This window comes from Antedon mediterranea, chromosome 2 (assembly GCF_964355755.1).
Source record: "Antedon mediterranea chromosome 2, ecAntMedi1.1, whole genome shotgun sequence".
Taxonomy (NCBI): domain Eukaryota; kingdom Metazoa; phylum Echinodermata; class Crinoidea; order Comatulida; family Antedonidae; genus Antedon; species Antedon mediterranea.
This window is the reverse complement of record NC_092671.1, coordinates 16,190,695-16,215,451: the sequence shown is the minus strand read 5'-3', so window position 1 is coordinate 16,215,451 and position 24,757 is coordinate 16,190,695. Positions and strand designations below refer to the sequence as shown.

General features: G+C 32.3%; 1 protein-coding gene across 1 annotated transcript; it reads right to left on the bottom strand.

Moving 5' to 3' along the window:
• Positions 1-1,664: 1,664 nt before the first annotated feature.
• Positions 1,665-24,517, bottom strand: LOC140040570 (cysteine dioxygenase type 1-like). The gene is made up of 5 exons (XM_072086605.1): positions 24,217-24,517; positions 23,835-23,912; positions 19,087-19,244; positions 13,743-13,912; positions 1,665-5,082 (listed from the first exon to the last, which is right to left on the bottom strand). Exons 1-5 carry the CDS (start codon positions 24,378-24,380, stop codon positions 5,059-5,061), a joined length of 594 nt encoding a protein of 197 aa, XP_071942706.1. The 5' UTR covers positions 24,381-24,517; the 3' UTR covers positions 1,665-5,058.
• Positions 24,518-24,757: the final 240 nt, after the last annotated feature.

Sequence of the window (24,757 nt, the reverse complement as noted above, 5' to 3'; positions counted from 1 at the left end):
TTTCTTGAATCTTGAATTTTTCCTATCTTGTTGGAATATTTTTCCAAAGACACCCCTCCATAATTTGTACGTATACCACAGATAATTCCGTTTCAATTTAGTAGTTTAAATAGTTCGTAATAAAATATATTACTTGTGATTGGTCGATTTACTGAGTTGTGCTTACGTCCTAGAGTGATACCCTACATTATTGTTTGTGAATAAAAAGGTGCGTACTCTCATCCATGCGTATACTGTAGTCTGTCTATTCATTCTTTGTAAAGGTAGAATTAAATGCTCAAGATATTCCAGTTCATATGAAGTTCAGTTTGAATGTTTTGTTCTTTTATAATAACAGTATAGTGAACAAACACAAAACCAGTTGAATATATTGATGAACCGCTTGGTTAGTTTGGAAATCTAATTTTAATGAATATCTATCATAAATTGAGTTTTAGATCCTTATAAAATGAAGGCTATATTTACTACATTTATATTTTAACTTGTGTAACGTTTCTAAAGGTCTGTCCACACTCTGTCCAAACTCGTTTGACAAAAAAAGTGTGATGTACCCAAATATGGTAGTGATATGCTTAAATATGGTAGTGATATGACATCATCATGTCCATATATGGGCACATCACATTTTTCTGTCACATAAAGTTCGATAGTAGACAGAGCTTACCGATCAAACAACTCTGAATTATAGGCATAGTATTGTCTACTACAGAATGCGCTTTTTTTGTGTAATCGCAATTTAAGCCTAGTTTATAATTATCTGCCACGGAAAATTAATCAACAATTGATTTTGTCAGGTCATGGAGTCGCTTCTGTGAAATTAAAATGTCGGTGACCGCTTGGTTTTGCTAATTATTTCAAACATTGACAGATTAATTTTATTTAGTTTCTAAATCTCGATAGTTAACCTTTATTTTACATCTCCATAAGTTAACCGCCGAAACAATTACAATCATGCCAGTTTAATTATTTTGACAACTTTGATGAGCGTAACTTTTCAGTTCAATTTGAATCTATATTTATATCCACAACTCTCTCTTTACCTTTGTAAAGTGTGACTGATCATAATTCGTTTTATCGCCTATCTGCTTACAATACAAAAAAACAAGAAAAGCAAAAATTAATATCTAGACCTTAACACTTTTGAGAAGTCCACGCTTCGATCTATTTTACCATTTTCAAGAATTTTCTGAGCATGACATGACAAAAGTGCCCGTTGTGTTCACATTTCAATATTTGACACCATGAGTATCAGGAGCAACCCATAATACATCATAGATAGGTTTTAGGTCCAGTCTTTGGTGTGATCGGCTGGTAGCAAAACAGTTTTCTCAATCGGCTGTTACGGGTTTGAACTTTTGAATAGAAAATGTTCATTGAATGTTTAACCGATTCTCGGTTATGTTCCACTTTTGAAGTATCATAGTAATATTTGGTAATACAACATCACATGTGTTTCACATGTATCTAGTAGTAACCTAACCTTTAACTTAACCTTACATGATACAGGCACCACATGTGATATAATGAGATGCTGTATTACAAAATATTCCTATGATACCTCGGGAAATAGATAGTATGTGGAGATACAGCAGTGTGCTTCTAGTTTCTATAAATGTTACGAAATAATCATTGTCTCGGCAACAAAATCACACAAACACAAAATATTAATTGTTAAAATCGAATTTATTGTGTTAATAGAATATATCGCACATTGTAATATAAATCACAACACACTTTGCTAAAACCAAATACCTCTAAAATTAAATACCCTGTAAGTTTTAATGCAATAATCTTAGTTAAATAACAAGAGGAAATAGTGTTTGTATACGATTTCTAACCACTTTTTTTAACGTAACAATATAAATATGGATTGGGTCCTTATTATGGGAAAAAAACCAACTAATTAGATAAATGGGGGATATGATTGTGGTACTCATGCTCAGTCGGTCAGTCCTTATACAACCAAAACCTATAACCAAGAAGAGCACAGCGTTATATTGTTCAGTTATGACCTATTTTTTCCCGTTTGGCTCCAAGATTTTTTTTTTTTTGTTCTAAAACAACATAAAATAGTTCCCAATACCAAATTGCAATACTTTATTTTTTTCAAACAATTAAAATGAAAGGCACAAAACAGAAAATATCATTATCGGTTTTGAGATGACAATGTTGGACACAATTCAAAAAATGATATCAAAACATATCGTAATATAAAACAGGGTCATAATATTATTGATTTAGAATTATTTTTGAATATGGCGTGATATCAAGGCTGTATACTGGTATAAACTGGAAATGACTAGCATACCGGTACCCCAGAGAACATGTTTCACCTGCCAGGGACTATCATTACTCAATACTACAGAAGCTGACTAATTCTAGTATTCATCATCCCTATCTGAAATGAGGATAAAAACAGTCAATGTTAAATGTATTATTCTGATCCTCAAGCTTAACTGGAAACTGAGGAAATTAGGATTAGGCCCTCCACGGACCAACAGCAGCACACCGGGAGACGATCCCCTACTCTTTTCGAATAGTGTACTGTACCAAACATATTAAACATAGATTTAGTTACTGGCATTATTAAAATTAAAGCTTTAAAATGCTTAGGAAATACCTTGTATATGGTTTGAACCATCACCCACACCTCCTACACATAAAACAACATTCACACACAGAACTTTATAACATTTTATACTGAATACTCAAAGTTGACTTAAAACACTAATATTTATAAATTGTTTCCCACATCAATTACATTCAGTTACCAATACTACCGGTTTATGTTACAGTATACACTATATAAAAGCTCAATTGAAGACTAAAGAATCTAAATACAAACTTATGATTAAATTAGTCAAATTTCTAAAACAAAATTCACAATTTTGATTTACAAGTTGACTATTGATGGAATATTTAAAATACACTGTATATTTTCATAGGCAAGTATATAGCTCAGAAATACATTTGACAAACAACAAAATCGTTCTAGAAATAAATAACTTTTGTAGGGTATACGAAACAAGACTGTTAGTCTTATTGTAAACATATAGAAACTTTTTAATTTACAAACAGTTGAATGTATTAACCACTCTCTCCACCCCCCCCCCCCCCCTAAATTTTGAGAACTAAATGCAAAAGACATGTGGGTAAATTCAGAACACCGTTCCACAAAGTTTAAGCCCTCCCTATATAAACATACTGATCAGATACTGCCAAAATGACAGGGATAATACATTTTCACAAATGTTCATTGGAAGATTTAGTCATTTCAATGAATGTGCAAATTCTAGAATTGAAATTTCTATGCAGTCAACTGTAATAAAGCAATTGAAGATCAAAGTTACATAACACATTTTTTGATTAAAGATATTACATGCAATATAGTCAATTAATGGAAAAAGCAACAAAGCATAAAATTAAACAGTATGTAAAAAAGGCTATAAACACAGAATAAAATCTTAATAAAGCCATGCATACGCTGCTGCGCAGCATTGCTTATTAAAGGTTTCTTTCAGGTTTAAAACCGATATTGTTTTTTACAGCAGAACCTCTATTAAGGGGTCACCATCCGGACGTATGCCCACCATATTTGACCAATCATGACGCAATAGGTCATCCAAATGGTCAATTTACGGTGCATCCAAGTTTGAATTAAGCTGTAATTCTAAAACAGGGCATCTACTGTATTATCTGCATATACATCAAAAATAAATTCAGCAGTGAAAATCAAAACTGAGGTTAAAAACATGTAATAAAAAAATATAAATAGCATAACATCTACATACATTACATGGCTATGCTGTACTACTGTTAACAGAAAACTGAAAATTGAATTTATAATCGTAATATAACTAAAGATTATTTACAAACATACTATTCTGATCTACAAACTTTTATGATTATCTATTTTAAGATATTTTGATGTTCTAGCTTGTGGCCTATATGCTGGTTCTCCCCACTATTGGAATGTTCTAGCGTTGATGTAGTTTGCTGAGCAGACATGGATAAAAGGACCAGCCTAAATTATTATCCCCCATGCAACCATTTTATTTAAACGGTCTTCCCAAAACGCTTGTTTCCACAAACCTTCTTTATATAAACATATTATATGAAATCGCACGCCTTTTGAGCTTTTTGTGACTTTGCACAATAAAGCTATTGTTGTTTGTCTGTTTAGCCGAAATCCCAATAAAATATAAGGTTAAACCTTTGAACAATAAAATTATAATTTCACACACTCTACTATACCGATCCAGTACTGTAAATAGTTATAGCTTTCAGAATAATTCTAACTGTACACATTTTTAGCAACCAAACAAGCACTATATATCGATATGGTATGGATTGTAATCGCAAAACTATTAAAACTTGTATTTTATATTAACACTGTATCAAATTTAATATCATATCTAAAATGATATTGTACACTTTTAATCATCATAGTTGACTGCAATTAAGCCATCAGCATCCCAGAAAAATGTTAATTATCTGTTACTTCCTTGTATGCAGGGCAGTAGATACAAAGTACTACAATGGTACTATAAAGTAGGGAAATCTAGGGTGAAATTTCAATATAATTGTTTGCTTGTTATAATGACTGTATTAATATGTATTCCATGGAGGTTAAAAATAAACATTCATAATGTAACAGATGTATGAACAAAAAATCTCTGTAAATCACTGTGAAGCCATTGCAGGAAATGAAAGAAATATTTCCTGGTTGAAAATTGTTGAATTACAGTACAGTAAGTAGTCAATCCAATTTTAGGAAATTAAGTACAAAAAAAACCCATAATCTTGTAGTGTGTCCATTCCTCATTAGGCCATGTGTATAAAGCACAGTTTTACAGTAATACCTAATAATCAAAATCGTATGATTTAAATATCAACGTGAAAGAAGTTAATACTGTATTATACTTAAAATAAGGCATTTAAAATAGAAAATCATCAATGAAGATATTATGATGACTGATCAATGACTGATGATGGCGGCAAGAAAATAAGCTGCTTTATTGGTGCTGATTGAGATGACATGTTGAAGGAATCTTTCCTCTAGTTATTCTCTGCTGGGATGCTCTGTAAAAGAAATCAAAGACAACTAGATTTAATTTGTTACTATGACGAATTATAGGTTATATGCATTGATTTAAATAAAGATAATTGATTGATTTAAGATATTTTGATTAATTGATTTTCTCAGAATCGTTAGTTATTTATAATATATGATATCCGGTATCATAATCCGATCAAAGATCCTTCTGCGTATATAATGTCATAAACCACATTTGTGTTTTTATCTAAATTTCATTATAAATCATCTGTATAATCTATACACTAAGAAATACAATTGAACAAACAATACGGATAATCTTATTTCATTTCGTTTCGTAAGGTGAGACTCGAACTCGGTACCTTGAATGCTATAGACACGAGCAAAGACCACCGAGCCATACACAACTGACTAAAAATTATGGAAAGATTCCTCCGTGTATTTACTATGCAGTAACCACTTTGGTGCAGATAGATTATTACATACCGCAATGAATTATAATGTTTTACTATGATGACATCTTTAAAGATTTTTAAAAATGATGCACTTTCAAACTATATACTTTTAACTTTAATATATGAACTTCTTAAGGAAGAAAGTTAATGTTAAGTTTGTTATTTCGGCCTAAGAAAATGTTATAATTTGTTTGATTGTCGAAATTAATTTTTGTAAATTTAATATGCCATTAATGATAACTTAATCAACTTTTGTTCTCTTAATTTCATAATAAATCATACATATGATACATACACTTCAAGAAAATGAAATAAAAAAAATCGGTGTTCCCGAGCATTCTAACGATATATATTAATTTTAAAATTTAGCATATTTTCAGCATTTTGTTAACTTACACGTGCGTAGCCTGTCACTATTGACGTGCTCATATAACGCTGTTTCGCGTTGATAAGTGAATACAATATGATGATATTGTTTAAGAAAGGTTATACAACAGTAATCGGACAAAAACAGTGCGCAATAATGCGTGCAAATATCTGCGCACTTATGGCAATTTTTTAAACGCTTAAAATTGCCTGAAACGTACTCTAATTTAATCGAAAATAAATTCTGACAATTTTGAACATTTTAAGCGTGCATACGCATGCGTTATATGCGCTACGCACGTAATTGTATTGCCATATGATGAAATATGACCTGAAATATATGAGTACCAAATTTTGTTTAAAAGTGATTCATGCTTGTGAAGATATGATTACTAACGTGATTTCGTTAAATCGCGCGTAGACCGCGTAATGTTTGATTGCGCACCGTGAAAACATAACCACATCGATTCCTGGCCATAAGGAATATACTCTGAAAAATTGACTTAGTTAGATGAAACTGATATCAAGATAATTAATGGACAAATAGTGCTAAGGAAAGAATAAATAAATAAATAAATAAAGAAATAAATAAAGATTCTGACAGAATCAAGAGGTTATATGCATGAATGCATATAACCAACTGTAATAATATTATGTACGAGCATTGTGTATGGATCAGAGAGGTGATATTAAGCCGAAGGCTAGAGGGCGACTGTATAGCAATGGATCTTATAGAGAAGTTCTCTACAAGATGGCCGTCTGACTTGATCGACAATTTTTAAACAGATTAATAATGATTCATACTATTTTGAGAAGACACATAAAAAAAAACTAAAATATTTAGTTAAAATGTATGTATATTTTTTCAGATTAACTATATCGAGAATGACAATAACAACAATACTTTATAGAAACAAATTCTTGGTGTGTCTAATCATGGATAAAAGAATTAGAAGGATATGCATCGATGGCGACATCAAACGATTTTACAACGCGCTTGCCTATACTAAAGCACTGCTGCCAATCAAACATTGAACTCCGTGTCTCTAACCGCGGCCCTCTGTAGAACGCTGCGAATCAACTGCTACATTTTTTTAGACCAAAACGTAACCATGTAGAAATCGTATGCGCAGTCTGAATGTTCTATTGATATGTCTGCGTCGATGATTAATTGACAACAAAAATGTATTGCTGAACCATTCTGTTTTAGTTTTATAACAATCGGACTACAAAAAGTTCACTTTCTTTCGACTGGTAATTTTAAGTAGTTGGTAATATTAATAAAATATGCAATTTTTATATTTGAATTATCATTATTTGCCTGCCATCTTCTGTCATTAAAAATTGCGTTAATCTATAGAATATTAAATTATGCATTTGACCATGTATGTTGTTAGCGTGTCCGGTGTCCACACATAGAACAATCGTGTTTTTAATATATGGCTAAGCAGTGGTTTCTTCATAAATCTCCTTAATTATCGATGTAATTATATTTAAATTTTAGTGCCTGGTGATTGGCTAGTAGTTATGTCATCAACATCACATCCAATCACCGGGCCTAATCAGGGAATAATTTCGCCAGTGTAGCATAGCAAAAAGCTATACAAAACAACCTTTTTGCTACACATTTCTACAATTGTGTAGCAAAAAATACAATACAAAACATGTTTCTTGACTCAAAAATCAGTTTGATTAGCAATTTTGCTAAACAAAATTTTCAAATGAAATTTTTCCCTGCTAATTGAATGAAAACAGCGATCCCTGATCCGGGATTGGCTGGCTATGTATAGTTGCGATACGTTACCTAGCAGTCGTTTTGAAAAGTACACGCATGGCAAACTTAATCACGAACAAACGAAGTATATATTATTATTCACACAAGAAGTAAGACAATGGTGAGTATATAGATCATGATTACACGTTGTATCTACTACACTTAATATTAGCCTAGGCCTACCTACATAGGTAGTATCAATGTCGGCAAATCATATGGTTTACTAGTAAGCCTAGAAGGCCTAGTATCCTTGCTGATTTTGTAATTTTACATGTAGGCTGAGACAACAAATAGTTATTGTCTCAAATGCTACTTTCATGTCATAAAAACATTAGCGTAGATCAATCGCGGCAGAAACCTATACTAATTACAATTATAGCATCTACAATTCTAAGCCAATAACAATATAGTATTTTATCTGGTATATTGATGAAGTAAGCCTACACTAGGGTCTTCACAATAACGTACAATGTAATTTAATAACTGTTTTCAATAAACATTATACTCAGCAGTGGCGTGAGGCAGAGGCCAACAAGGTTAAATGTCGTTGCACATGTGCAGTAAACAATATATTAGGCACGCGACCGTTTCGTTGTTACCATGCGGTTAATTAAACTGTAACATTGTGGGCGGTCCGCGCTCTGTCGGCGAGAGTCAAGGAACCCTTGATCTCACGTCGATGCATATCCTTCTATTCTTTAATCCATGGTCTAATTGGTTCATTTGCCAGCAGTCATATTGGAGAGAAGTACCACACAGAGGGACGCGGTTCGCGATTCTTATGCAAGACGATTTAGCCTTTGGCTGTAAGACACTGGGATACTCCTATACAAGGGACAAACCTATTAAGGGAAATTTTCATGTGAAACGAACAAGGGGAAATATATGGCCAACCCCCTACTCAGGGTCCCGATAGTGTCCCCTTCATAGGGATTCTACTGTATATCATATCATATCATCATTTGAGATTATAATAACGGAATTGGGTTTTGAAAGTTAAGAAATTATATAATGCATTGTGTCATGTCAGATGAATGAATATCCACAATACTAATTGAAAGCAAATATGAATTTACATTATTACTTCAACAATATATAGAAATCTATTAAAAAAAATAATCGTTAATAAACGTTACAGTATGTCAGGGCTGGGAGTATACATTATAATTATTGCAAATAGCTTGATTTCGCGAGGAACGTCATTGCACAATGCATGATGGGAAGGGTTTAGGAGCAAACATCACAATGCGTACGTACAAACAACAAGTCATGTACGTGTCGTGACATTTTCTCCCAAACTGTTTCCACCATAAATTGACATATTATTGATCATAAAATAATAATAATATCTAGTAAATTTTTTTTTTAATCATATGGTTTAATAAACAATGATTATTCATCCATGTTAAACTCCACCTGAAAGAAGCTGTCAACTGATAGGGGTTTATAATATGTTTTGAACATTTTTCACACGGTTTTTTATATTCATATCTACTGTACTATATGTACAGTATACTGTATAGGACTGTTTTGTCCCAGACTACAGAGAGCATGTGGACGAATCATATTTTTTTATATATTATATATATTTCCTGTTCAAGTAAAATGTAATGAACATAGCCTTTAGTTTGCTAATGAGGATTTGTCCATTATTCTTTATGTTATTGTATTCAACATCACTTACTGAACTTGGTAAAAAACAAGGTTAATTGTATACAGCACGTGACAATAATTAGTATGGCAATCTTAAACCTTTTAGAGGCCAGATACAGTAGTACAGTGTTGGATCCAGTATGGTAAACAGCTATGAGTGCCCATTGGCTAAACCCAGGGACCCGGAGCTTACAGAGGCTACTGAGCCGAGCCCAAGAGGAAAAAACATTAAAATATGTTGAGAAGGCTAGAAACGCCACAGACCTTCAGTGTTGGGAGGGCTACCCTACTAAAAGAAAACAAAAAATATTCTTTTTTGTCTGTTAACAAGTTTCCATCTAATAAAGTTGATGCATGAACCTACCTACATTTTCGTTAATAATTTATGAACCAAATCAGCTTGTTTTTTACATCATAACAATGTGCCCATATCATCATCTAATTTAAAGATGAAATTAGATGTTTAATTTCATGAGACCCAAAGGATCTCCTATGAATCCAATACCAATTTAATCTTAGAATTATTCAGTTATTAATGACTTTTTACATCCTGATCACAGTGGTTGCGTCAGATCTTAATTATTTTGATGCACTCTACCGGTTTTTATCAATGTTTCTGAGTGTTTATTTTTGCAACCATGAGGTGTTTCAAAAATTAATTTTCAATTGATTTCCCAGGATCGCTACTTGTATTATGCAAACCCACGTCATTACTTTGTTGTTTTAGTTATTACTTTTTATACAGAACAGCTAAATAAACTGTTAAACTTTCTATATTCAAAATTATGTTCTCTACTTACACAAACCAGTAACTTTCTATGAGTGCCACTTACCAACATATGTTTGTTTTTTACTGTTTTTTCACAATAAATACATTTATAAATGGGGATGGAGGTCAAAATAAGTCATAAAATCGACTAGGTAGGTATTTTCTCCTCTTTAGGTGAAAAGGGCTATATACACCCAATTTCCAGTGTTGTATCTCTACATACTATCTATTTTCGAGGTATCATAGCAATATTTGGTAATACAGCATTTCATTTACAGTAGAACCTTCGTTTTACATACCCTGATTTTATGTTCCCTTGATTTTACGTACTCTTAAAATGACCGATGACATCATCATTTTCTTATATTGAGGGTGCAATTTAACAACAACAAAGTGCATTCCCCTACAGCAGCGACTGTTTTTATTGATAGAAAATACAAGAACATTGATATTTTATTTATAACACTATTTTAAACATCGCACAGCCTGTATATACTGTACTTTTCTAGGCCTCACATCTTGCTAGGCCTGCTAGCCTGGCCTAGATTAGTCTAGGATGGGCCTAGCTAAAGCTAGTGACCACCTGCATGCTGTACAAAGTAGGCAAACACGCCAGTCTTTTTAGCTACGTATTTGGTGGTCAATTTAAGGTCAACTTGGATTTTACAAATCCCTTGTTTTACATACGCCTTTCGGTCCTGTACCGTACGTAAAATGAAGGTTCAGATACTGTATATCACATGTGGTGCCTGTACAGTTTAATGTAAGGTTAGTTTAAGGGTTAGGTTACTACTAAATACATGTGAAACACATGTTAAATGTGTTGTATTACCAAATATTCCAATGATACTTTGGAAATACTACCGAGAATACAGCAAGCAATTTTTTTGGTTATTGAAGTGAAATGTGGACTGTTCGTTTATTACTGTTGTATACTTTTATTACAGCTGCTATGCCAACTAAGGTCATATAAACATTCGATATTATTTATTGGTTATCCGCAACGAAGTTGCAGGATAACCTCTTGTGATTGTACGAAATCATCATCAACATCAACTTTTTATTTCTCTTCTTTCTTTCTGTATGATTTTTGTGGAACGCTTTTCTCGAAAACTTGCAAACATAACATTTTGTAACTTTCTCAACATATCGTCGTGCACATGAAGATGTGCAGCGAAGCTTTTCATGATTTTTACAATTGCGCAACGTGACTTACGCGCGATTTAACGATTTTGTCGTATTTAACATAGCTCGACAACCAAATAACATTTCAACTTGAAACTTTGCAAAAGTTTAATTTATATCCTGCGCTAACTTTCTGTTGAAAAAAAATTGCGTGTTTTACACAAAGTTACGCGCGCACGCGCATATAAAATTTCAAAATGCGCAAAATTAATTTATAATCAACTTTCTACGCGTTTCATGTCGTTTTAAGCATGTCAACAATTCCCACGCGTGCGCACATTTTTACGTGTGCGGTGCGCACGTAGCATCGAAAACGTATTTTATTCGCGTAATTTATGTTTTTCCAGCCTTTTCTAGTAATTTTACCAAATTTTAAACAATTTCGACTTAAAGATACGTCATACGAGCACGTCGAATTGGACAATTTGCGCGCGTTTTTTATGAAAAGGTTAAAAAATTCGTTTAAAATATGCCTTTTTTTAAACAGTCGTAATTTCTAAACTAGACGGTCAAATTTTTGTGGATGACATATTCTAGAAGTAGATGAGTTGTAGATATCGGATCAGGTATTAATATGGCTAACCGGACATAGTGACGTCATCGTATGGCCACGCGAATATAAAATTTAGGATTTTTGTATCTTTCGTCATAGCTCATCACATTGAATAGAGCGCATCTCCACTTATCCGATTTCCATTTTCACCCCGATTTTGATATTGTCTAGGTCAATCAACTATCTTTCGCATGAGTTAAAAATATTTTAATTTTTTTGACGTCATCATGCCTAAAAATTTAAATCACGTGTGGCATCAATTTCATCTTTACAGTAAATTTTAATCTGTTATAGCTCGAAAGAATAAAATGTGATAATCACGATTAAAACTTTTTCTGGAAGCTATTGGATTGTAGATACGAAATTATGTAAAAATGTTGCCAATCGGATGTTGTGACGTCATTATATGGCCAGTTAAATAAAAAAGGTCGTATTTTCATCTTTTGCGTCATAATTCATTACATTTAAAAGAGCGCGCATCAATATTTCACGTATTCAAATTTCTTCTACACGCTAATACGTTGTTGCTGAGATAATTTCCTTTCGGAATTGCTATCTTCGCGTTTCATTTTAAAACCGTCAACATGTTAAAAATTGCAATAAATAGCGGGTCCCGTAATTTCACCTATTCTACACTGTATGTGATATGGATACAGATTATACTGTGTATACTATATATGAATTTAAATAATAAAATTCAGCAATAACAAACATATCATATTCTTCAGTTCAGGTCATAATGCCAACGTGAACACTTCCTTTTGTCCTCAACCTAACCCCTTAGTGTTAATGTTGCACCACTTGCGCGGTGGATAACCAAACTCGTCAAAGTGACGAGTTACATGTCTAGTGTTCAAATGGGTTTTATTATAAGTGTATAAAACAGATGGCTGTCTATACTAGGTGTGGTTTGGTCTTATTTCTGTTTTTAAATGTTGCACACTATTCACTAATCATTCTATAAAATCTGAAACAAGACAATATTAAATAATGTTTTCCTGATTTGAGTTCAATATATTGTCAAACGCATTATTACATATGTTGTCTAGGTTCCATATGCCAGGTAATCAAATCACATAAAAACATTGCCTATTGCCTTCTGGGAATAACAGTACTGTAGTTCGAAAAGTACCACAGTCGCAATAGTACATTCTAATCTTCAAGAAAAATAAACAATGGATGGAGAATAAATACATAATTTATTAATGTAAGAAATGTTAAACAGGAAAACTATTGAAAAATAATATACTGTAGATCAGTAACTGAACTTTATGAAAGTGAAGTACATTAGAGAGTACATTCTGCATTCTTTGATAAAATATACAAGGTCAAAATATGATGTAGGATTTCTTAAGATAAGTATAATCATAAAGAATGTGTTGTTGGACGATGTACATTATAAACAAGAAAAAAAACGCTGAATAATACACTGAACTTGAAAATGAAACATGAACTTGCTTCATAGTACAGTACATTACAGATTACATTCTGCATTCTTTATATAATACACAAGGTCAAAATAGGATGTAAGATTTAAGATAGATAAGTATATAAAAAATAATGTGTTGAACAATAGCGACGTACAAGACAAAAAACACTGAATAAGGCACTGAACTTGAAATTGAAACTTAACTACATTCTGTAATAATGAAAACATTTCTTCTGGTTTGGATTCGTAAGTTTTATTTACATAACTGGTTTACTATCAAAGAACTACATCAATACATTCTGTATTCTTCAAAAATAGTATAGAAACAAAACCTAATAAAGCTCTGTCCACACTACCAAACTTTATGTGACAAAAAAATGTGATGTGCCCATATATGGACATGATGACGTCATATGACTACCATGCTTGGGCATATCATACCTTTTTTTTTTTGTCAAACTAGTTTGATAGTGAAGACAGAGCTTTAGAATACAGTACTTACAAATGGTGTCCTTTCACCAAATTTGCTCCAAAATGTAGTTTTACACGTTATTGAGTGACTAGTTCTCTCATCAAATGATCTGCATGTCTGGATAGGAGGCGAGTACAAGTGCAAACTAACCGCTCTTTCACTATGGCTTACATTCTCAATACGATGAATGCCCTTTGTGTCTAAAATAATGAAATTAAAATTCATGTAAATAACAATAAAAAATAAATAAAACACCTGATCATCAACACACCTGCGTTTTGAATCGTGTGCAAACTCCAAATAAGAATTTTGTTAGACAATGTGAAATGGGTAAAGCTACAGTATGTGAAAGTTTTATGGCAAAAACAACTGGCTTCAGAATAAACCCTTCTTTTGAGCATGAATTTGGATCAAGTTTTGGAGTTACTTGATAACAGAAGACCAACATTTAATTGGTTTGAAATGGCAATTCTTTTAATGAAGTACTGTATATACAGTATCCCTGATATGAGATAGGGCTGTCTGTAGGATACAATAAGCACATTCATTATGTATTTGTAGTATAGTAATAATTAAATGCCAATGCCTGAAATAAACATTACATGATTAATTGGCAATACTTTTAATTTAATTTTATTTTATTAATTTCGGCAAACACAGTTATACAGACACAAATACAAAAAATTAGCTAGATTGCACAAAGGAGTGGCAAAAGATAGATTGATTGATATTTCATTACAAATTTACTGGTCTTTCTAATGTATAACTGGGTACAACTGAAAACACAAAGCAATTAAAGGTTTAACATCAGCCAACTTGAACTTGTTTTCCTACTGTAGGAGAAGAGTAAATAGGAATTTCTGTATTAAACTGAAATTTTAACTGTATTTTACAATTTCATTGGATAACTAAATATTCTCAATTTAAATATATTATTAACATTTTACCTTATACCTTTACTATATTTGACATTGCAGTTTGAATAAAAACATATGTTCACAATATTAACTCATTAATTGACCCATTTTTAATTTGGCATGGTCATGAAGAAGGCAGTCTCTATACCGAGTATGTCATGCCCTAATATGGCAATACCAAATATGAATTACGCATCATATCAAATAATATGACAGGTTCAAAATATACTTTATGTACAATTATGAAGATACAGTAAAGTCATCAAATCTGTTCTATTGTAAGTAATTCTCACTGCTTAACAGGAAGTTTGCAGCTTTTGAACAAGACCATGTTTTCAAGGTCTACGTATAGTAGTAGTAGACCAATGAACTCCCTGACCAATGTATGCAAAGACCATCAATTAATTACACTACAAACAAAAGAAAATGCATTTTGGTACAGATTATTTTTGGAACATTTTACATCGGAAATTTAAGAATCTTGAAGTGTGCTTTTGACCACTTATGAAGATTAGTACAGTAATTGTACATTTTTTTATTTTATTCATTTCCTCAAGAAGACAAAAACATACAGACAACAAATAGTTTGATTGCAAAAAGGAGTGACAAAAGAGGCCAAAAGCTTCTGTTGCCGATTAGGTCGCGTGCCACACCTAACAAAAAAGCGAAAATGTACAAAAATGAATATAATCAATTTATATGCTTCTAAAATAATTTTTTTTTTAAATATCTTTTAAAATGTATCTATTCAACTTTGTAATGTCCCTAATATTATCATCAAATCAGTGTCAAATCAGTATTAAATCACTACATGATTGTTCCAGCAAAATCATTCCACCTCATGTGGAGATTTTATGAATTGATTAATACATTTACAGTAGTAAATTGAATTCTTCACTCAATATTGATAAAGAAGGTGTAAATGTCATGGGACTGTTAACTTAAGCAAAGTGTGAATTGATATCACTCTCAGTGAGATATTAGATCAATATCAATGTTTTCACATCATTTCAAGCAGATTAAATTATGTATAATAATTCTTTTAAGGCAAGCCGAAAGAATCAGGCAGCTGGCCCACTACAAATTTCATCAGAATAATGTGGGCCTACACCTCTTACAGCCAATTTTGTGTTCAAAATACAGTACTGTACATTAGTTTAAAATAACATTTACAGTATTTCGTGCCGCGCCTTTAGGTAGTTGTATTCAAGATGCCGAAATATATTAGGAAAAGCATTAAGAAACTGAATCATGGAAAGCTTTATAGTTTAATAAGGTTGAAAAAATGGAAATTTGTAAACTCGGACTGGGTATGCGTAAGCCCCAAAGCATGTCTGGGACAAGAGAGCCTATGAGATGTATGCAGACAGTATAGTCTGTGAAGACCCGTTCCTGTCAACGTAGTCCGGGTATAATTATCATGCATCAATTTATCATTGAATAATGGTCAAAACAATCCTCCTTCTATGGTAAATATTTTTGGGGAATTGTTCAAGTATAGATGAAGAATTGATTAGTGAGTATGTTTGTTGATGGGTGGGAAATTCAAAATGTTGTTTACTGGAATGTTATGTGGGTCACTGCGACCTTAGGAAATAACGGCCCTACCTGTACAGTAGTGTAGTATATCTTTGTTGTGTACAATAGGTCACAGACTTTGTTCATTTCATACTACACTATATTTACGTTGATACAAAATGTTTACTACTGATTGATAAACAAAAATAATTGATAATAAATCATTATTTCATCTTTTACAGAAAATTTAGTCATAGTTCAATATCATCATTATTATCAGTATCTTGAACTACAGTACGACCATGTAAATTTCCTGTAAAGGATGAAATGAAGTTTATATGTATCTGTTATTAAACAGAATATCTATTAAAAAAAAGACCCTTGCAGTACAGTACAGAAAGAACAATAATTAAAACTATTACATCAAAAGTCGTATGTTTGTTTTTGCATGCTATCATACCTTTAGCTAGGATCAAAGAACTTATAACACAAGAATCTCCTGTTCGTCCGAAGCGCGTAACAATTTCGAAAGGCATTGTGGGATAGAATAGAGCTACTGTATGGGTTGCGCCATTGTGAACCATGGAGTAGGGCGCCCGCATCAAATTAGAAAGTCAAAATCATAGAGGGGATCTGCTAATGCTCTAGGGGGGATAGAGTAATTGACTGAGGAGTAGGGCGCCCGCATCAAATTAGAAAGTCAAAATCATAGAGGGGGTCTGCTAATACTCTAGGGGGTAGAGTAATTGACTTCCTAGTTTGGAGGGGGCGCTGCTCCATGCTGTGAAATGGCGTCGCCCAGTTTGACCTTTTAACTCTGTACTTCCGATACTGTGTTTTGAATGCAAATTGAAGAACAGGAGATTCTTGTGTTATAAGTTCTTTGCTAGGATTTACAGGGAGGTCCTTTTTTTTGGTCAGGGGCGCAAACCCCTCCCTGGGCTCCAGCTATTGGTCAACCTTTTCTACACGTTTGGCGGAAGAACTTCTTTTAACAAATATTCTATATCACCTTTAATGTAAACATTTCAATATTGTGCCTCACAGATGGTGAGTAATCAATCTTTCTTTGCATTTATCAACACCTTTTCACATATAGTGACATTTTGGCATAGTTCCATAACACAGTCATCAATAACTTTAATGACACCCTATACAGCTTTACTCATATTGATAAACAGTTTTCTAATGTACAAAACCCCACAAAACTAAAACTATATTGTTATTTATTTAAAGACCTTTACTAAACTACGATCAATAACCATTTAACTGAACAGGCCTTTAAAAAAAACAGGTTTTCAAAAATACATACTGTATTTATGACGTAGATTGAGTTAATTGACCCATTTCAACTTCTCAGCATACCTACGTACTGTAGGCTACGAAAGGCAGAATTGAAGTAGGTACCTCATGGATATCGAACACCATTTGGCACAACTGCTACAGGGACAGTATAACCCATGGCAAAATCCTTTATCGATATCCTATCAATTACATTTAATCTGTTCTTCAGCTGACGTCATTTCCCTAATTGTTCAATAACAAGACAGAAAATAAAACGTTTTAATATTGTAGAATGTTATAGTACAGCCAACTCTCCTTGACAGTACGCAACCAAAAATACGTACTGCAGGCGACAAAAAGCAAAAATGGTGGCAAGATCTATAACAACAACACCTTTGAGCATACTCACGATGCTTGGTTTTCTGACGTATTTAATGTCAAAAACTAGTTTAGAGAATTAATTGGAAGTGGTTTTTTTTATATTTTAGACTAGAGAGTCCGGTTTGAGGAATGTTTTCTGTATTATATACAACAATTCATGTGGATTTATTTAGGTTTTATTTAATACCTATAAGTCCACAGGAATGTTTATAAATAGAACACAACCAGTTACAACTGTCCTTCTGTGGCATAGGATGCTGTTATTGTTAGTATGTTTACACAGTACAATATATACAAATAATTGTAGTTTTCCAAATCATCAATCTGTACTAATTCGTCACAGTATATTATAAACCTACCGTACTATACAGTACTTCTTTCATTTAGAAAATTACTCTGTAAAAATAATCTTTTTAATGGACAAGTATCATCTTTAACTATAAAACTAATCACTGATGAATAAGTCAGTGTACATACACTACAGTGCTATAACCATTAGTTCATCATGATATGGTTTAAAACTATTTCATCTTTCTTGGTTTTCTTATAAATACTACAGTACTGTTACAGTCACCTTTCTTAATATCACACTATACTGCAAAATCTCCCAAACCATGTACATTTGACATCTATTAGATCTGAAAACACATTTGGAATAAAATCAGACTTGATATTAGGCTCCAGCTTGTGTACAGTATGTTCAGTATAGTAAGAGTTGTTGACTGTACATTACTTCCCACAACATAAATTATAAAGTTAACCTACATAAATGAACTTAAGAATCTGATCAGTAAATGTGTGTGTTACTACTGTACTGTACATTAATTAGTGGGTTGTACTTTTATCAGCACAATACAAGATACAAGAAAACTTTATTGTCAAATAGTTCATCAACGAAAGATTTGAAATTGGTCTTTCTCATGGAAACTTAATATAAAAATAGTACAGTACCAGGGAAAAATTTTGTTTAGCAATATTACTAATCATACTGATTTTTTAGTCCAGAAACATAGTTTCGTATTGTATTTATTGCTACACAATTGTAGAAATGTGTAGCAATAAGGTTCTTTTGTATAGCTTTTTGCTATGCTACACTGGCGAAATTATTCCCTGCAGTACAGTAAAATGTTAAAACACAAAGTAAAATACACAGTACTGTAAAGTATGTACAGATAGATAAATGCTATCAGGTGTTCGAAAATACAATTATTTGTGTTTGTCGTCATTATATTTAAATAACTTACAACAACCTTAACTAACAAACCCAAACTTACCATTGATATATGCAACCTGATCTAATGTATAGTCAGTTGTTCCAATAACATTCATTTTTGTCTTCTCAGACTCTGATGGCCATTGGTACAATGTTTCTCTCAAGCTCCCGTCCAAAACCTTCATGAAGCAATGTGAATCTGAATGACTATGAATAGTACTAATGAAAAAAATGATAAAAAGAACTTTAAAAACTTAATCATGTTACTATGGCACTACGATAGATGGATGGACAACCCTGCCAGTGCTAACAAACTATTCTCAATCTTATCTACAGTCTTTTTCACTTGTACTTCTATGGCCCTGTTTCTGCTGCCAAGAAAATACTGTATTTTATACGGTATTTTTTTAATACCGTATATACCGTATTTTTTTGGCAGCAGAAACAGCGCTCATAAAAAAAAAACCGTATTTTGTATACCGTATTTTCCCCACAAAATTTGTGGATAAAATACGGTATTTACAAATTTATACCGTATTTTTTGTACCCTTTTCTGCTGCCAATAAAAAATACCGTATTTTTTTTTACCTGTGACATTGGTCAACATCGTGTTTTTATTTTCTGCCGCTGTCAGCTGTTTTACACACGTGTATAGATATATTCGGCGAAAATGTGGAGCGAAGACGTCACAGTATTTACTATATAAATCTGTGTGGGGAAGGAGGGGTTGGTGAAGCTAAAATGTCCGGCCAACTAAAAGGTAATAAAAGGGACAACCACATTTATAAAGAAATTTCTAAAAAAATAAAGCAGCAGGAGTACGAAATAGACTTGTCTCCAAGCAAGTAAATTCAAAGCTGAAGAGCCTCGGGGAGGGAACAAATTACTTGTCCCCATTACGATGTTTTCTGTGCTATCACAACATCTCTATCACTAGGGCTACAGTAGGCTGTTGAAGAAAGTGAGACGTAAAACTTCCTTTATTGCGACTTTTAATTATCGACCAAATAAATGAATGGCAATTTGGGTAAAAAGGATGAAATTTAACACGACCACCCAAGAAGTATTGTTAGCAGAAACGGGGTACTAAAAAATACGGTATAAAAAATACCGTATTTTGAGCAGTTGCAGCAGAAACAGGCCCTTTCTTAACTAGTTTTCTTTATTTATTCTCAATAGACCACTAAGCAGATAAGATTATTACTAGCCATCCAACATATTTTTATAGACCTACAGTACAGTACATTACAATACTACAGTATATTCTGATTTATTGTAAACTACTATACAAACCGTTGCTAATTTCACTTAACAACAAGAGTACACCATTTTTTTACGATACATTTACAGTACTTAAAATCTGTAACCAACAACATTCTATTGTCTACACTATATACTGTATATATACTTTACTATTGATCATACAGTTACTGTTATACTTTATTTCTTTTATGCTTAATGCGTTCTTTTTTTGTAAATAAATCTTTGAATAACTGTACTGTAAATACAATAAACCCTCGCACAAAAGCTCAACACCAACCATCAATAATATGAAAAAATAATGTATGGGATCAAGCTGTATTCTACCATCCAAATTTATTTATATATACCATTTTCACATCTGCAAAAAATTGGTAAAACTTATCACCAGGTTCGATCACCCGATTTACTATATAACATTACACATTTTCATACACGAATACGCAAACCGGGAGAAATCATACAGTTGCGCGATATTTGTTTACTATGATTGTTGAATTTAACACCAAGGTATGTACAGTAACAACCAAAAAAGAGGTGCGTTTTCTTTCAAACCCGGTTACACCTTGTTGTTTAGTTTTTGCAGGTGTGAAAAGGGTATTATACAGTAGATTTAAAACCATTTTTACTTGCCACTTTTACAGTAACTCAAGCAGAAATTTTTTGAATACCTAGAATGCTATACACACTGTTGTGGTTTAAGCTTGGTTTCCACGCAACGCAAAGTATGTAGACACAATGGAAATAATTTGACAAATCATACCATGATGGTGGGTTGTGCCTACGTCGTTCAGTTGCATTGCATCGAAAAAACTTAACTAATAATACAGACAGTAACTATTCATTCAAATAAAAAAAATGTTTTTCCCATGTACGGTACAGTCATATTTATTACAGTATATTCTTTACAAGAAGATTATGAAGAAATTAATAAAGACTCATAGACCTTTTTACTGTATATTTTAAACATAATAAACTAAACTTTAATAGGCCATAAATCGGTATACTGTACAATACAAAAATTAATCACATGGGCCATTACTATGTAATGTGAATACTGAATGAGTGATTTTAAGAAGTGTGATTGTTCACAAAATTGGATTTCTTTCAATATATTCAGTCAACTAAGTACAGTATATGTGTATGTAATGAATTGGTAACTATAATAATAAAGGTATTATTTTGTACTATCATAGCAACGGCTATTGTATTTTTACCCAGGTATGCTGGTCATTATAAACTGTAAACATCAACTGGTAGACTCTTTTAGAAATACTGTAACAGTGCAGCTGTATTTTATAAAATTCCTGTTGGCCAACAGTCAATTCTCTCAAGTACCAGACACCTTTGGGCTGGCCAAAAGCCTGGTGTTTCGGAAAGTATGGTATTTGGAAAGACTTTTAATGTTAAAAATGAATTTGGGACCCTTTGAACCTCAAACAAAATATTGTTTTTTGGGAGAGTTTTTGGTTTTCAGAGAGTCCTCTACTGGGAGAGCTGTCTGTATAAATACTGACTGCAGTACAGTATATGGATTTCTTTGTCAACTTCACTGATAAATGGATGCTACAGTAGTTCAAAAAGTTAGAGAATTTATGATTTAAAAAATTTTTATGTATAATGTTTTCCCTCAATTGGGCCAATAATACACAATGTAGATTTTGCACAGACAACAAACTGCTACAGTAGAGTAGAAAATCAATTTTTGCTTGCCAGCTTTAATTTTGTTTTGTTTGAATATGCCATTGACAATAAACATAGAGTACTGTGTTGACTTAAGTTTTATTAAATTTATTTTGTATAATTTTTTTAGATTTCATCATTTTACAATTAATTATTTAATATCTCTATCCATATAATATAATTTGCAGATGACAATACCATTTCAAGACCTATTCATGAATTAGAAGACTGTATAAAGTTACAGAGTGATATAAATAAGATATTTATGAATGGTCAGTTTTAAATAAACTACCATTAAATGCATCAAAATGTGCAGCAATGAGTTTATCCAGGTGTAAAGATCCCATCATATTTGCTTACGATATCAATTCCGATTCAACGGAAAGAGTCCATGAATTCAAACTACTTGGTGTATATATCAACAGTAAATTAACATGCCACTCTCATGTAGATTATGTTTGTTGTAGTAAGGCAAGCAAACTTCTTGGTTTTGTTTCAAGATGTAGTAAAGCAATGTCTTGGATGGCAATGCTAAATCTTTACAAAGCACTAATACTGTTACTTACTGTTGTTGTATGTGGGCACCTACTGAAATTTCTCATATGTATAGACTTGAAAGGGTTCAGAGAAAGGCCACTAGAATAATTATGTACAGAAAAGAAGGAAATTGGGACACTTCATATTTATATAGGTTAAAGACCCTAAATATTTTAAGTATTGAAGATATATTTAAAGTGTATTAGGTTTTAAAATAATGCATGGCCTCTGTCCATCATCCTTTAATGAGTTTGTGAGATCAAGTGAGAGGTGTGAAGGGCGGTTAATACATTGGAAGGCAAAGACCAATACATTTTTAAATTCATCGTTTGTTATTTTCCCTAGATTATGGGAGCAACTTCCCAATGAAATTAAACAATGTGCTACAATTTCAGACTTTAAAGCCCAACTCATCAAACATTTGATCTCAAAATATTAAGTTGTAATTGTTTATATTGTTTATTCAATGCAGCTTATTTTTAATTGGTGTATCTCATTATAACTTTGTTTTGTTTTATTTTGACTTAATTTGTGCTACTTAGTTTTGTTATTTTTGTATTTTATAAGTAATGATGGAGTAAGAGCAGTTTTCTGTTTGGGCTCATGCCTATACTTGCTCCTGGCAAGATGAATTGTAAAATGTACTTTATGAACTTTTGCCGAATAAATATTATTATTATTATATAAAATGTTTATAAATAATAAATTTGCAGGTATTAATTTATAGAGAAACTAGATACGAAGGAGCAATATGTTTACTACGACAGAATTGATATATTTACATTACATACATCATGTGACATTACTGTTGTACTTGACAAATATGATGGTATAACATATTTGCAGTTAGCATCATCTGGTCAAACAATATTTTCATTGTATAGTTTTTAATTAGTACTCTATTATTGTATTTATTCAAATAAACACCTCCCTCGAAAATGCCCCAATAGAACATCATTTTGAATAAAGCCTCCCACCCTCCTACTGAACTATAAACACCCCAGAAATTATTCAAATAAATAATGTATAATTTTAAGGGAATTATAGCACTTAGAATAGTTGTTATCTATCTGTGTGGAGTTCAAGTAAGTCTGTATATAATGTATACTTATTAATTTGTTGGAAGATGTGATTTCCAGATTACCGGGTCTCAGTACTATTCACACTCACTTCAAGGCCTAATAATTCTACCAAATATTATTATTATTTATATTGCTTTAACAACACATACTTTAAACGATCGATTGCTGAACTAGACAATAAATATGAATTCAATTTATATAGTTTTTTAATGTTTATTATTAATATTAATAACATTAAAAATCATACCTGCCCATTCCTTCACCCCAGCACAAAACAATAAGATTAAACCTTCCATTTCCTTCATTTGCCAAGTTTCTTGTATACCTAAATTAAAAAGATAAAAAATCAATACAAAAATAAACTATAAATGGCATAATATTAATAAATCCTTAAATTGTCCTATCCAACCTAATTCTAAGTCTAAGGCCTAGCCTAGGCCTAGCTAGTATTTAGTTTTAAAATACTGTAGTTTATGTGCCATGAAACAAGACAATAAGGATGATGAAAAATGAGTTAATTTAAAGTATTTGAGCAATTATAGTTTATTTAGTAATAAAAAGACTTAGAACCTAGGTTATATAACCTTATCTTAAAGCAACTAACTTACAAGATGTTTATATGGACCTACCTGTGTGGGTCAAAGTGTGCATATTTTTTCCAATCGAGTGCACTGCTCTTGTAATTTTCCATAACTGTTTGAACTTCTTCGATATTTACTCTCTCCGATGAAAATATTTCAGTCAAAGTTTCTCCTAATGTATCTATCGTACAGTAGGATAATGGAGAATTCATTTTGAAACTTCTGATAATAAGTTGACTTTAATAAAAATTAATTTGTAATTGCTAAGGAAGGAGCTAGGCCTCTTCTATTAGTATTAGGCTTGTGTCGTTTTTGGACACACGTACCAGAGAGACTACCACCAGCAGTTTATTGGCTTATAAAACGCGCATGTCGATTTTATGAATGGGAAAAATAACAAATCGTGTCGACGACGGCGCGCCGACGACGAAGGCCACGTACTGTAATGACGTCACATTTTCTATCGATCACCGCTTTTTAGCTCCCTCTATAGGTGAACAAAGTTTTATAAAAGGATCTATAATAATATTATGTACAATACTTTACTTAGATGTTTTATAGGGTTTTTAAAAATAGTTTGTCTTTTACT

Coding starts and splice junctions, on each gene's coding strand:
- LOC140040570 (XM_072086605.1), bottom strand. CDS start 24,380: ATGAATTCTCCATTATCCTACTGTACGATAGATACATTAGGAGAAACT. Junction 19,245..23,834: donor TGGGGTGAAGGAATGGGCAG/GTATGATTTTTA, acceptor TTTTTTCATTAG/TACTATTCATAGTCATTCAG. Junction 5,083..13,742: donor TTGGTGAAAGGACACCATTT/GTAAGTACTGTA, acceptor TTTCTTTTACAG/AGCATCCCAGCAGAGAATAA.